Source organism: Carya illinoinensis, chromosome 1 (genome assembly GCF_018687715.1).
Source record: "Carya illinoinensis cultivar Pawnee chromosome 1, C.illinoinensisPawnee_v1, whole genome shotgun sequence".
NCBI lineage: Eukaryota > Viridiplantae > Streptophyta > Magnoliopsida > Fagales > Juglandaceae > Carya > Carya illinoinensis.
In genome coordinates, this window is record NC_056752.1 from 11,118,000 (window position 1) to 11,133,621 (window position 15,622).

Sequence of the window (15,622 nt, forward strand, 5' to 3'; positions counted from 1 at the left end):
AAACTCTCGAGACAGCATATTAGCACAAGCACTTTACGAAGGAAAAGCGCGTCTGAGGAAATTTTCTCGTCCGAATTCAGCATTCCAGACATCCCAGCTTTGACATTTTCACAAGTCAACCCCAACCAGTTTTTTATGTTTTAAAGAAAAATAAGGCACAAAAGATAAGCATAGAGATGCCAAATTGCCCTCTGTCTGACACACAACCCCCCCCCCCCTTTTTTCTCTCTCTCTTTCTCTCTCTAGCCCCTTGTAGAAACCCACTTTTTCTTCTCTCTCTCTCTCTCTATATAAACATGTCTTTATATAATACTTTCTTCCCCTCGTTACACTCTCATAGCCTTTTCTTTCTTTCCTTTCCATTCTCTCTCCTCCAAAAGTCAGCGCCTTGTTTTGTCCCTCTCTTCTCTCTCTCTTCGTCTTTCCTCAAACAGCTTTAGCAGAGACAAAGGTACAGATTCACAGGCTTTGTCTAGACTATGGAGGAAGATTGGGATCTTCAAGCTGTGGTCAGAGGCTGTGCCTCCACCGGCGCCACCTCGTCCTCCTCTACAGCCGCCGCCACCACCACTACTGCTTCTTTTCTGGGAAATTTTCATTCAAATTCCTGGTTTTCTGATTTTGGTGGCGTTGGTGAACAAACCAGCCAGCTTCTCTCTTTCCCAGATCCTTTTGAAGCAAGATATGTTTCTGAGGAATTGCATGAGCTTTACAAGCCTTTCTTCCCCAAACCCCAGCCTCTCTCTCCCCAAACCTCACCCATCTCGCCCTTCTCTTCCCTTTCCTCTCTCACTGCAACATCCAAAGCCCAAACACAGCAGCCGCATCCGCAGCATCAGCAACAATTGCCTAAGCAGTCTCAAGCCGGTTCTGGGACCAGCCAGAGGTCCAAAAGAAGGTAATTAATTTCGATCCTAATCGTTAACCAAAAAACTGAGATTTGTAAAGAAAAAAAAAAAAAAAAAATCTCACTTTTCAATATCTACTCTTTGATTGAGAGTAATATATAATTTTCCATTTTGTGAAAATATGATCTCTGGTTGATAATTCCTAAATTTTTCTGTTTCAGGAAGAACTTGCTAAAGAAGGTTTGCCAAGTACCAGCAGAGCGTCTCTCTTCAGATATTTGGGCTTGGCGTAAATATGGTCAAAAACCCATCAAAGGCTCCCCATATCCGAGGTTGGTCTCTTCAAATCTCACCCTTATTTTTCAAATAATTCATCTTCCAGGAAACTGTTATTTACATTAATTTAACTTAATTTTTTTGTTTGTTGATATTCTTCTTTGAATAATAGGGGCTATTATAGATGTAGCAGCTCGAAGGGATGCTTGGCCCGGAAACAAGTGGAGAGGAACCGGTCCGACCCGGGAATGTTCATAGTCACGTACACAGCTGAGCACAACCACCCTGCACCCACGCACCGAAACTCACTCGCCGGATCCACACGACAGAAGCCTTTCCCGAACCAAACGGTCCCCGCCTCCTCCGACGACTCCAAAAAACCCAACTCAACCAAGCCCTCTTCGCCGGCAACTTCCATGGAGGACGAGCTTGGTCTACCCCAGAGTACAACCACTGACAGCAAGGAAGAAAGTAGAGAAGAGAGGGAGGACATGGTCGAGGACGAGGAAGAAGACGAGTTTGGGATATCGGACGTGGTTCTGAGCGATGATTTCTTTGAGGGTTTGGAGGGGCTCGTCGGTCCGGCCTCCGAAGACTGTTTCTCCGATCACCTGCCGGCAACCTTTGCTCTTCCCAACTGGGTGGCCAACAATGCCGGCTGACTTGGCAAATGTCAAAATGTGAAATGGATTATGCTTTTTATGATACACACCGTTTAGAGAGAGAGAGAGAGAGAGAGAGAAGAGTTAATATTTTGTAACGTTTTGGTGGAATCTTAATTTGACAATGCTTTAGTGAGCTAGGTGTAGGGGGAAAAGGAGTTATTCTGTGTCTTAGAGAGACTCTGGGGATGAGAAGTTGGGTAGCTACATACATAATTGCTCATCTTTTTGGCCAAAGTAGAATTTAGTGATTAGTTGATTCCCTTTGTTAACTTTGATTAATTGGATTCGCTTTGTTACTTTGATACCACCTTTTTCTTTTTGTGTTGTTGATTTTTTCTTGTGTTTGGTTTTGATTGATTGTCAATTTTGTGTAACTTCGTCCCCCAAAATCATATTTGAATGATACACAATTATATATGTGTATGTGTGCCCATGATGAAGAGATTTGGTAGACATTGGATTAGGTTTATAACATATCCATGATTTTAATGTTGTCTTGATTATATAAAAGAGCGGCACAACAGTCATCGAAAGAATGTTTCGAAAAAATGTTTTGATAAGTGTATTTTTTTTTTTTAAAAGATACTTTCTTAATCATTAAATTTAAAAAAAAAAATTGTCAGGACCATGTCAGGACCAACTCTAGGTAGATATAACATTTTTATATCTAAAAAGAAAAAGTCTAATTGTAAATACATTTATGTATTAATATGTATATCAATTTATTATAATTGATCAAAAAGTAGATTTTATTAAAAACAGTATTAATTTAAATTTTAAATATGAAAGAATCAGTATTGATATGCAGATTAGTACGCGATTTTACTTATATATAGTAAAACTTATCTAAAAAGGGGTGGGGTGAGTTGATTGTCTTGATAACTCCCAAATACCTCCTCTTTATTAAGGACCTGCAAAGAAAAATCAACCCATAAAATAGATACTATAGTTTTAGTAACAGAAGGTGTGTGGTGTAAAAGTTTTATAAATAGAGTTATTATTTTATTAATATCTGTAAAATAATTAAATAATTAATAAATATTATAATTTATTCTTTTCATATGTGAGCCTCTCCTCTCTCTCTCTACTACCATTATTCTCGAGTAGTCATTATTAACTCTGGAATATGATAAAGTGCGGAAATTTTACGATAACACTCTCTTGTAGCCTCTTAATTACGAAAATAGCTTCTTTTTTTTCTTTACGTTTAATGTGGCTCATGAAATGAAAAAGAAGACAAGTTCGATTGATTCACATAAAACTAATTAAACTACCACAATACCACTAAACAGTCGGTGGAACTTGAATATACATAAGGAAATGACGCTTCTTTAGAAGATTAATATAATCTTACTAAAGAGCAAAACAATTATCAGCAATTCTTTTTACAATCATTGAATACGTAAATATTATCTAATTATTTTTAAAGAAGTGAGTAAATACGAGACCCACGTTATAAAAACTAAATTTTTAATAATAATTTTCACTCATTTTTAAAATAATTGTGTGGCACTAACACATTTTAGGATTGTATTTAGCATTACTCTTAAAGGAAATCTCATGATGATGATTAATGTTTAACTTTTTTTTTTTTAATAATTATAATAGATTTCACAAGAAGTAATGTGTAGACACACTAAAATTGTAATTAAGTACCAAAAACTCTATTAAAAAAAATATATGTTTTAAAGAAGTAACCATAGAGATTTACTTCTACCCAATCTAGATAACACAATACCTTTAAATTGCCAAATTGCCTCATTTGAGTACGCGGAAAAACAATATATTTTTTTAAGATTAACATATTATTATTAAGAAAAAGTATGTGCTTTTAATATGCTTAAAAATTTAGGATTTGAATATCCTAGAATTTTTATTATAGTGAAATAGATTATTAAAGTAAGCTTTATAGTATTTATTAAGTATTTAATAGCGTAAATGAAGGGAATTATATGTATATATATTATTTATTATTCGTTTAATACTTTCTGAAATACTTATACAAACATCAATTCATAAATATCATTCTACCCAATTCATGTCTTACTCTCTCCCCACACGAGACCGTTAAGCTTTGGACAAGAATTTTAGAAAATCTTTTTCCATTATATGACAATTTCTTTTTCACTCTAAGAGAGTTCGTATAAAAACTATACTGCATCTAAATCCAAAGACGTAACTTTGTAATAAACTTGCTCCAACTCACTCTAGACAGAAAAATTAAAAAAAAAAAAAAAAATCTTATAAAATTATTCTATAGATATTTTTCATAGATCAATGATCATGATCAACTTGGAGTTTTTATGGAGGGCATGTTTGGGTAAGAAGATGAGATGAGAAATTTCTCATATTTTTCTTCTCAAATATTATTTAAACATAAAATACTTTTCAATTTTTAAATTTTTCATCTAATTATTATTCAAACATAAAAAACAATATAATTTCTCCTTACTTTCAAAGAACACACAAATATCAATATAATTTTTTCAAATTTAAAAACAAAAATAATATTAAAAAATTTTCTAACTTTATTATATTTTTATTTAAACTTTTTCACTCTCTTTTTTCCCACAATTCAATAAAATATCTTAACTTAAACTATTTTATTACGATTAACAGAATTCTAATATACTCTCAACCCTTCTCATCTTATATTTATAACTTTTTCAAATTCTCACACAAAATATAATAAATAATTCAATTTTTTTCAAATCTCAATTCAACTTTTTTAAATATAAAAATAATAGTAATATTAAAAAATAATATTCCAACAATATTTTATTTAACTTTTATAAAAAATATCTTATCTCATCGAATTATCTAAACAACCTCTAGTGTCCAAACAAGACCTAAGAGTACTCTAATTGGAATATCTAAATGTAAAAATGTTATACTTTTTAGCCATTAGGACAATAAAATTGTCCACATTAGATTAGGCAAATGGTAGCTACAATAGCTTTTAGCTACAGTAATTCTAAAACCAAAACCAAATTTAATAGTTATTGTACACACATTAAATATTTATTTTATTATTTTTTTTATAACACTCACTCTCTTCTCTCCATCTATATTCACAAACTTCCCTTAGTTTCTTTAAATTAAATAGTAAAACATGATAAAATAAAAAAAATTAATAATTAATAATTAAAATATGATAAAATAAAAAAATTAAAAATTAAAAAAATTAAATATTTTTTAAATTATTAATTACTCATTATTATATAATAAATAAATAGATAATCTAATATGGAGATGTAATTTGAATAGTCAAAGTCAAATTTATCTTATATTATTTTATTGTTATATAATAAAAAAAATTATTCTAATGTGGAGATTTATGTAGATGAAATAGTCAAAATTTAAATTCATCTTATATTCATAAAAAATATCATTTACATATGCATAATCCAATAACAATGCTCTAAGAGCATTGGCATTAGATTGGTCATCTTAATCTTCAAAATTTGAAGAATATGTAACTTTTTAACTTTTAACTAATCATTCGACACTTAAAATCTTTATTAAATTAGCTATCACATTGTCTATAATAATAAAATATTATTATTTTTTATAATTTATATTTCTTTAATTAATTTATATTTTTAATTATTTTTTTATTTTATTTTCATAATTTTCAATAACCTCTAATAATCATATTTATTTTCATTTTCATAATCTAATAATTTATAATATAATAATCTCATATGTCAATAAAAATCTCATATATATAATTTATAAAAATTTCATATCTATTATATAATAATTTAAAATGTGGAATGAATGTGAAACAAAAAATAATAAAATATTAATTTGGAATAGCTATAGTTCTTTTCTATACAATTTCATCAATATCAGCTAAAGAGGGCGTCTCCGAGACTCTAGGTGCTGCTGCTGGACTTTTCCTGCATTTAATTTTATATCTTTGGACGATCTTTAGAAGTCAATTTTGACGGATTAGGAATAGAGAGATGCTACGTATCATCTCATATTATATATTTTATATATTAAAATATTATTTTTTATTATTTATTATTTATTATTTTATTTTATTTTTATTAAACTAATTAAATTATTCTATTTATCATTCACACACTATATATTTATTATATAAAAATAAAAAAATTAAAATAAATATAATATGTAAAGTATAAAAATGACAAAGAAAATTTTTCCTTAAGAATAATGGCAAGTGTACGAAGACGACTTTTGATTTTGATCTTTTTATTGGACCGCTCTGGCATGATCTTGATTGCTTGAAAGATAAAAGACATATAAATTTTTATATAATTATATTTTAAATAAATAATATTTTTATAAAAATAATTTTATTTTACTTAAAATATAAATACAAAAAAAATTATAAAAGATGTTGTTTTATATCTACAACTATTTAATTTTGGTCAAAACGGCTAGTCTAGGCCTAGACCTACTCTAAATTGAAAGGGGGTTGGGATCATCATCTTTGGTGATTTCGACACAAACATCACTCAAATAAAACTAATTTTTAATTTAATTTTTTATCTAATTATTATTTAATTATTATAATTCTTTTTAAAATTTTTTTAAAAAAACAAAAATAATTCAAATTTTTTAAATTTTAAAATAAAAATAATATTAAAAATTTATATTATAACAATATTTAATTTTATAATATTTTTATTTAATTTTTTTCTTTTCCTTTTTTCAAAATTTCATAAATCATCTTAATTCAATCTGTTTTACTACTATTTACAAATTACTTTACTATTTTTCACAAATTTCTCATCTTATTTTAATATCTAAACAAGAGGTAATATGTTTTGTAACTTTTTAATCTAAATGGATTTTATAATTTAAAGAAAAATATATGCAAATTTTATGATATTATATACCAGCTATAGAGAGAATACTTTTTAATCTCATCTCATGTTATGATTTTAGAGGATATTATTAGAATCAAATCAATATCTAATCGTCAATCAAACATCCATTAATATATTTTTAAGGGCTGAGTTAGTATATATATATATAATAATAATTTGATATTTTTATATATTCCTTTCTCAACGTATATTATGCTAATTTATATGCAATCTAAAAAAGCATTATAAATATATATAATCCAATTTTCATTATTAATATATTAATATATAACACAGATTACAATAACAAAATATCACAAATTATACATATATGATATGAATTTCTTCCCTTTAATGAAAAATCACACGATTATTGTTCTAAGGTAAAATGTTAAACGGAGCTCAATAAGGAAAAAAAAAGGCATGCGCATAAAGGAGAAGGAAGAGAACTAAAAAAATATTATGAAATTTTCAAAAAGAAAATATTATTATTATAAATCTTTTGGGAAGGGCCAAGAATTTTATTTTATTTTTTTAATTTTCTAAAAGGGACTGTTTTTTTTTAGAAAATGGTGTGACATCATGTCCCTCACCCAACAAATTAAATGGAATCCATTATCTATATAGTTTTTTTTTAAGAAAATGGTGTGGGTTTTTTTTTTTTTAATTTTTTATATTTTATAATTAAGGAATATTTTTTTAATGAATTTGTGATTTTTTTTTCAAAATATCTAAAAAGGTCTAAAAAATGTTTAAAAATTTACATGATCAGTACAGTGCAAAAATCACCTTTCTTTATGGGCCTAACATTGTCACCTTAATAGACTTTTAATTCTGACCGCAAATTAAAAGGAATGCGTAGGAAAGAAGGATGCTAAACCATTATGAATATTATTACATCAATCTGACGATGAAATAGTGAAAGAAGGATTATTTTTGTAGTGATGTATCTATAGCCACATATGCCTACCGCAAGGTATCAAAACGACAAGTGTTCATTAACGAGCCGTATTGATAGAATTGTAATTCTCCTGAATTTATGGTTAAGAGTTTTCATCTCAAATCGTTGTTATTATATCTTAAAGAGTAAAGTATCAAAAAAATTTAGTGTGTTTAAATTTGAAGGCAAAGGAATCTATTGTGAGAAAAGTGCCAACCACAACTTGTTTTAATACTAAATTCTCTATTTTTAATTTTTTTCCACTCTAGTTTACAAAGCATATACACATTATTATTTATAAAAAATTTATATATTCAATCATTTTTACGTATTCTTTTACATACTTTACAGATGTGTATTGGCCAAATCAATTACTTTATATTTGTATTCTCCTTATCCACCCGGTTAGGACTACTTCCAACCATACGGGATGATTTTCCAATTGCCACTATCTTATAAGCGGATGGTTATAACAACAAACTCATCTTCCTATACTTTACAATATCATTAATAAAATTAAGGGTTAACCGCAAAATATGTACTTAGAGTTTATATGCTTTTGCAATTTGAAGATTGAGTTTTTAATTTTTAAAAAATCCGTACTTAAGATTTTACATTTTTGTAATTCAAGTCTTCTATCCATTTCCAATTAGAAAATTAATGGAAAGGTTGTCATGTGGTATTAGTCCAAATTAGCTTTGAGTTGGCTAATGTGGATATTGATGCCATGTGTTAACTAATAAGAAACTGACACGTGACCTTCTATTAATTTTTTAACGCTCCTTAGTACTTGTGGCTATACAATAGCAGAAATGGAGAATGCCTTAATGAAATAAACAATGATGGAATTTTGAAAACCAGTTCCATGGTATATGAGCTCAACCAGAGGCTTCCTGATTTCAAAAGAATCTTTTGTGATGTCTATAAAGAGATGATGGAGGAGATTATCAACAACCCTAGGAAACACGATCGAGGATATGATCCATGGAGTGAATTATGCTTTTGCTGAGTCTGGAATAATCTTCTCAAATAGTATCATGTTTCTAATGCTTCGAAGCTTGTGAATTTCTTGTTATTGGTAATCCTCTTTGTGATTTTTTTTTTTTTTTTTTTTTTGTTTTGGATTGATTAGGGTTATTGATAGAAGCCTCATATTGTAAAAATGAAAAATCTCATGAATTGATTTTGTAAAAATTAGAAACTGAAATTTCAAATTGCAAAAAATAGAAACTTGGATACTAATTTTATAAGAGAAATATGTCATCCATAAATGAATCTCACAAAAATAAACACACAAATGTAGATTTCGACTTCTCATTTTACAATTAACCCTACAATCAATAGAAAAATTAAATTGCAAAATTAGGCCCAGTTAACATCTACATTGGCAGAAAACCCCCAACCAATTCCTGGTAAAAACTTAGATATGGCCTTCAAACCAAAGAATTAAGAAATTGAAGCGAATCGATGTGAATAAAAAGCAAGAAAGAAGAAGTGACGAATTGAAGTAAAAGAAAAGGAACGGAGCAAATAATGCATATGCGAAGAACAATAATGAGTTATCACACATATTCTTATCTCACTATGTAAATATTACGCTTTTTTTTTTTTTTTTTTTTTTTAAATAAAAAGTTAATAGGCAATATCAGTACCACATCGTAGTCAGAAGAGAGTAATATGCAACATACCACACTTTTTATCTCCCTATGTAAATCTGACACTACTCTTCACTTTTGGATCTCTCTTATTTCTTGTTAAAAAATCGAAAGGCTAAGCAATGTCATGTCATTTCATCATAAGATGTGAGTGAAATAAAAATATATTACCTAAAATTTTTGCAATTTTATTTTAAATTGATAGTATTTTTATAAAATAATTTATAAAATAGTTATAAGAGGATTATTATTTTATAAAAATACTCTCTATTTAAAACAGAATTATAAAAAAGAATATATATATAAATTGTGTCACAATCATTTTCCCAAATGCATGTGTCCTAACATAACTGCAACGTTTAAGACGAATCATGTTTTTTTTTTTTTTTTTTTTTTTTTTTTTTTTTTTTTTTTTTTCTAATCAAGCTTATAATATATATTAAAGAGAATTACAGAAGAGGGGGTGTATCCTTTCCACTGTCCAGATACAAAAAGCAATGAGGAATTGAAAAGATGGGTAGGTTACCAAACACAAGGTTCGTAGCTGCCCACTGCGCCACTGAGTGCGCACATCGATTTTGAGATCGATGGATTTTGGTAAATTTCCAAGATGGGCGATCTTCTGCATATGATCTGATGTCTTCTACAATGGGAGATATTGACCAGAAAAGGGTAGAATCTTTACAATCAATAGCCGAAAAAACTGACTGAGCATCACCTTCAATTGTTACTGAACTTGAGTTAGATTGGAAAGAACTACTGGCCATGACAGTTGCAAGTAAGGCCGCTTTTGCTTCAGCTACCAACGAGATGGAAGAGGCGATTTTTTCTGTGTATATCTTCTGTATATCACCTAAGTGATTTCTTTGAATTGCTGATGCTACAGAAAAATCATTTCTCACTGCTGCGTCAAAGGAGATACTGAAGGATCCAAGAGGAGGAGGGTTCCAATTGAGAGCTGGGATTTTGGTCAGAGAGCAAAAGGACCAGGCGTTTTTGTAGCTTTCATAAACTGTGGCGAGCTGCTTCTTTATTTCTTCCAGGGAGAAGTTTGAAGTGTTGTGGACTTTCTCATTTCGGTTTTTCCACAGAAGATCCAGAAGAACGACTGCATATAGTTGGAAATGGTGGATCTCATTCTCCTGTAGGCCCAGGAGTTTATCCAGATAGATGATCATTTTTATCCAATCTGCACTGGAGTGGATTGGCAGTCTTTCTATATTTAAAGGCCAGCTACCTTGTTGCCATAGTATTCTGACAATAGGACATTTAATAAATAGATGAAGTGTTGTTTCCTCCTCCTGGTTGCAGAAAGTGCATTCCGTGTTGACTTGCTGAGAAATTCTTTCACTGATCTTTGCCTTAGTTGGTAAAATATTCCACAGTATTTTCCATAGGAGGAGCTTATGACGGTCATGAATTTTTAGACTCCACAAAGGCTTAAAAAGAGAGTTTTGATTTTGGTGAATCGATTCATGGTAGTCGACTTGTGCATGATAAGCTGTCTTCACTGATAATTTTCCACTATGGTTGAGTGCCCATATTACTTTATCTTCGCCTTGCGATGTTTGAGACAGTGGGATCTTCAAGATTTCCCTTATGCTGGTTTGATCAAAGAGGCTTTGCAATTTACTCATATCCCAGGATTTTGGATGGTTTTGGATAAGATCAGAGGCTTTGACAAGGGGATGTATGGTATCCATATCCCTGATGGGAGTAGGCTTGTAAGCTTTTAAAGTAGGAATCCACGGATCTTGCCAAATATTGACCGATTGACCATTTGAGATTTGGAAGCATCTTCCTTTTAGAAGCAGATCTTTTGTCTTTAGAATTCCTTTCCACATTGTAGAATCTGAACTTTTTGGGTTTGCCATCCAGAATGATGTGTTCTTTAGATATTTGGATGATAGTATAGAATGCCATATTCCAGATTTTGATCCACTTATCTCCCAACCTGTTTTTGCTAAGAGAGGCTTGTTCATGTTTTCTGTTGATCTGATGCCCAGTCCTCCCATTGTTTTTGGTAGACAGATAGATTTCCATGACTTCAGGGTGAGATTGTGAACTTTATCTTTCGAGAAGCCCCACCAAAAATTTTTTTGCATTTGATCTAGAGTCTTGCATACTGATTTTAGGATCTGGAAAGTATACATGCTATAAGAGGGAATGGAGCTTGCCACTGATTTTATCAACATTGTTCGCCCTGCTTGTGATAAGAGTTTTGCTTTCCATCCTTCTAGTTTTTGTCTAACTTTGTTTAGCAGATCTGCGTAATTTTCTTTTTTCCTTCTGTTAAAGGAAGTTGGAAGGCCCAAATACTTCATTTTTGCCGAGGAAGCTTTATAAGGGAGCCAATTTGAGATGTCGATTTTGTCTTGGTTGCTTGCATTCCTTGTGATAAAAATGGATGATTTTGAGAGATTTATTTTTTGACCTGACCAGCTTTGATATTCTTCTAGACATTCTGCTATTGCCTTTGCATTTTTTTCAGAAGCTTTTGCGAAAATGATTGTGTCGTCTGCGAAGAGTAGATGGGAGACTGGCGGGCTGGTTCTACTTAATTTTATCCCTTCGATCTTTTTTTGTGCTTCAGCTCTTAATATTAGTCTGGATAGAGCTTCTGTGACTAAGGTAAAAAGGAAAGGCGATATCGGGTCTCCTTGTCTTATGCCTCTCTCTGCTTTGAAGAATCCTCTTGGTGAGCCATTGATCGTCACTGAGAATGTAGCCGTTGATATGCATTCCTTTATCAAGTTAATCCATTTTAAGCTGAAGCCCAGGCGGTTCATAACTTCAAAAAGAAAGTTCCATTCCACTCTGTCAAAAGCCTTTTCCATGTCCAGTTTTATGGCCATCAAACCTTTTTTCCCGGATTTCTTTTTCAGTAGATGGAAAAGCTCATGTGCAATCATTGTGTTTTCTTTTATATTTCTTCCTGGGACAAATGCTGTTTGCAAAGGGGAAATTATTTTGGGAAGCAGCTTCTTTAGTCGATTTGCCATGATTTTGGTTATGATCTTATAACTGACATTTGTGAGGCTAATAGGGCGGTAATGGCTTGGGGAGCTTGGACAAGATGATTTGGGGATCAGCGCAATATTTGTGTGGTTCATCTGTCTTAGCAGCTTTCCGCTTAGAAAGAAGTTTTGGATTGCCCGAGTAACTTCCACTTTTATGATGTCCAAGTAGTGCTTGAAAAAAAGAGCTGTCATGCCATCGGGGCCAGGAGCCTTGTTGTTTGGGATTTGTCTGAGAGCACTGAGAATTTCTGCTTCGTCTGGGATTTTGCTGAGCATATTGTTTTCTTCATCTGTTATTTGCTTTTCGAATAACTGACCCAATTGTTCCGGAATTTGAGGCTTTGATGAAATGTATACAGATTTAAAATAATCTATGAAAGCTGATTCAATGATTAAAGGGTCCATAGACCAATTACCTGGCCCCAATTTGATTGACTCAATAGCATTTCTCCTTCGGCGAATCGTGGTAGTCAGGTGATAGAATTTTGTGTTGAGATCCGTTGAAGTGAGCCAAGTAATACGGGATTTTTGCTTCCATAGTATCTCCTCGTTTGCTCTCAGTTTGTGAATTTTGTTCTGCAATACAACCTCCAGCTCTTGATTCCTTGGTGTTGGCGTGCTACTTTGAACTTCTAGCAATTCTTTTTCTGTCTGGGTGATGTTATTCTGAATGCGCCCGAAATGAGTTTTGTTCCACTTTTTTAAGGCTTCCTTTGTTGAGCTTATTTTCTTGCATAGAATGTACGCAGGATTGCCTTGAAAGGTTGAGTTCCACGCTTCTTGAATTATTTGTTTGCTCAGCGGCTCCCTGGTCCAGAATTCTTCAAATTTAAAGGATGAAGCATATCTCGAATTAGCTGAAGTGTTGAGTAGAATGGGGTGGTGGTCAGATGCTGAGGAAGCCAGGTGTTGCAGAGAAGCATCAGGAAAGAGAAGTCTCCATTCTTGGTTGACAATGACTCTATCTAATATTTCTTTAATAAGAGCAACTCCTTTTCTGTTGTTTGTCCAAGTAAACTTTGGCCCTGTGAATCCGATGTCTATAAGTCCATTGCGGTCCATTAGTGTTTTTAAACCACTATTCTGGTTGATATGAACTGGCCTGCCCCCATATTTTTCTGTCTGATTTATCAGATCATTAAAATCTCCCATGCATGCCCACGGACCCGGAAAGTTTTGATAGATAGAGTCAAGGTGACTCCAAAACTTTTCTTTTTGATTCGAGTGAGCCGGACTATATACATAAGTAAGCAACCAAGGATGGTGTGAAGGATCAGAGTAAACAAGAACAGAGATAGCATTTATATTAATATTCACAGGTTCTAGATCAACTCCCGGACGCCATAACAACAACAAACCCCCTTTTTTACATACAGCAGGCGAGTGCGCAAAAAGATGGAAACCAAGACTATTAACAACAAAATTAGTGCGGTCATCCGACACTAAGGTTTCCGAAAGGAAAATGACATCCGAATTATGTGATCTAATACTAGCCCTTAGGGTTCTAATTGCCTTGGGTCGGGCAAGCCCTCGGCAATTCCACACTAAAGTCCTCATGGAATCTTTGGAGGCATGTTTGAGCTTGCCTCAAGAGCTGACTTGGACTTTTTCTGGGTCTGAGTTGCTGGTCTAGAATACGGATTCACTTTTCCTTTTCCTTTGAATTTTTTTTCCTTTCCACCTGAACTGTTTTGCATTGCCATGAGAGTAAGTGCTGAAATAGCTTCCTCTGTTTTTGACTGAGCTTCATTTGCTTCCTGTTTGTTTGACTCAATATTTTCCAGTTTTATCAGTCGCTGTGACTTTCTCTTGGGAGCCTCCTTATTCTCTGCTAATAACATTCTTTTCAGAGGAAAGGTGCAGTTGAGCAGATCCGTAGATGGGGGGGTATGAGATGGTTCTGAGTCAATAATTATAACCTCATTTGGACTGTTTGTAGAGAGTTGTTGGCCTGGTATGATTTCATTCAGTACCGGGGTGATCACCTGAGCATTATTTCCCTCATCATGTTGATTGGACTCTTCTATCGTGGCCGGTTCTATTTCTTTCGAGAGCAAGGATATGGATTTCATCTTCATGTTTTTCTGTGGTGGCTCAATAGAAAAATAAGAGCTGATTTGCGGGAAGTGAGGAGTTATAGAGAGGAGATTTTTTGACGTTGCTTCCGGTCGGTCCATGAAGAGAGGACGAGTTTTAATGCTACAGTTTTGAGGCCGAGTGGATAAACCTTCCAGTCTGGACGTTGACTCATAAAAGTGCTTTATTTTCCCTTCTTTCTGATTCTGCAGGGCCGAATATACTTTCTTCCACTGTGCTCTCCATGTGGCATTTCTTCTAGTGGATAGAGACTCTGATGGAACGGGTTTGACAGGGTAGAGTAGCTGTGATTCTAACAGGGGCTGCGGCATTACTCCGTGAGTCAGCAGGGGGACATTGTTTCAGTAAGTACATGGGATATCTGACTGGGTAGATGAAATAACAGTGTGAGGTATTACTCCGGATGGTGGGGTAATAAATGAGGAAAAGTCACTGTAGCTGGACTGTGCTTGCTGAGTGTTTGGCGGTTGAGAAAATGAGAGGATGTTGCTCGTGTCTTGTTTCCCATGCAGTGGAGATGGAGGAAAAAAGTTTCTCAGTTCCATATTGTTCTCTGATAGGTGGATGTCTTCTTCTTCACAGCTGTAGGATTGCAGGTTTAGAACCGATGAGGATCCTCCATATTCCTTCCCACTTTTGCCACTGACCTCTTCCAGTTTTTTCCAGATTCCTATTGCGAGTTCGGCTCTGTTTTTTCTTTTATATGTAAGTACGCAAGACTTACATATTTAGCTAGAACTGTATCAAACATTACTCTTCATTTAAAAATATATATTTTATTTTTAAACTAACCATATAAAAAATTAGGAATACAAATTAAGCTAGAAAATACGCATGTGTAGGATGCAATATTCGAGGGGTTGCTTTGTCATCCTTGCATAATTATATCAAGGATTTGTTACAAATCCTTGATTCATTTGTTGTAGCAACAAACATCATAGGCCCAGCTTACCATCTTAAGATAAACTAATTATTCATCATATGCTTCCAATTTGTACATATGTTCGGATGAATATGACATTAAAAGCATGTGCTCTCGCTCTTAATTGGTAACCATAAGAAGATATTAAAAATAATACCTTAAAAGGATCAAGAGAGATATTAAAAGAAAAGAAATCTCTATCCTTTCTATTAAAAGGATTAGAAAGACATTTCAGATAGAAAATATATAAAGTCCTTAAAGCATCTATTTACAAGTGAAACCTTCAAACTGAGTTGTTACAAACAACATCATGATATGTAGGGAGTAAAATAATAATATTTTTTAATCAGTATCAGGT

The 15,622-nt window shown here is 32.5% G+C and overlaps 1 protein-coding gene across 1 annotated transcript; it reads left to right on the forward strand.

The window, feature by feature from the left end:
• Positions 1–263: 263 nt before the first annotated feature.
• Positions 264–2,091, forward strand: LOC122310409 (WRKY transcription factor 22). The gene is made up of 3 exons (XM_043124304.1): positions 264–898; positions 1,070–1,180; positions 1,297–2,091. Exons 1-3 carry the CDS (start codon positions 480–482, stop codon positions 1,784–1,786), a joined length of 1,020 nt encoding a protein of 339 aa, XP_042980238.1. The 5' UTR covers positions 264–479; the 3' UTR covers positions 1,787–2,091.
• The last annotated feature ends 13,531 nt before the right edge of the window (positions 2,092–15,622 follow it).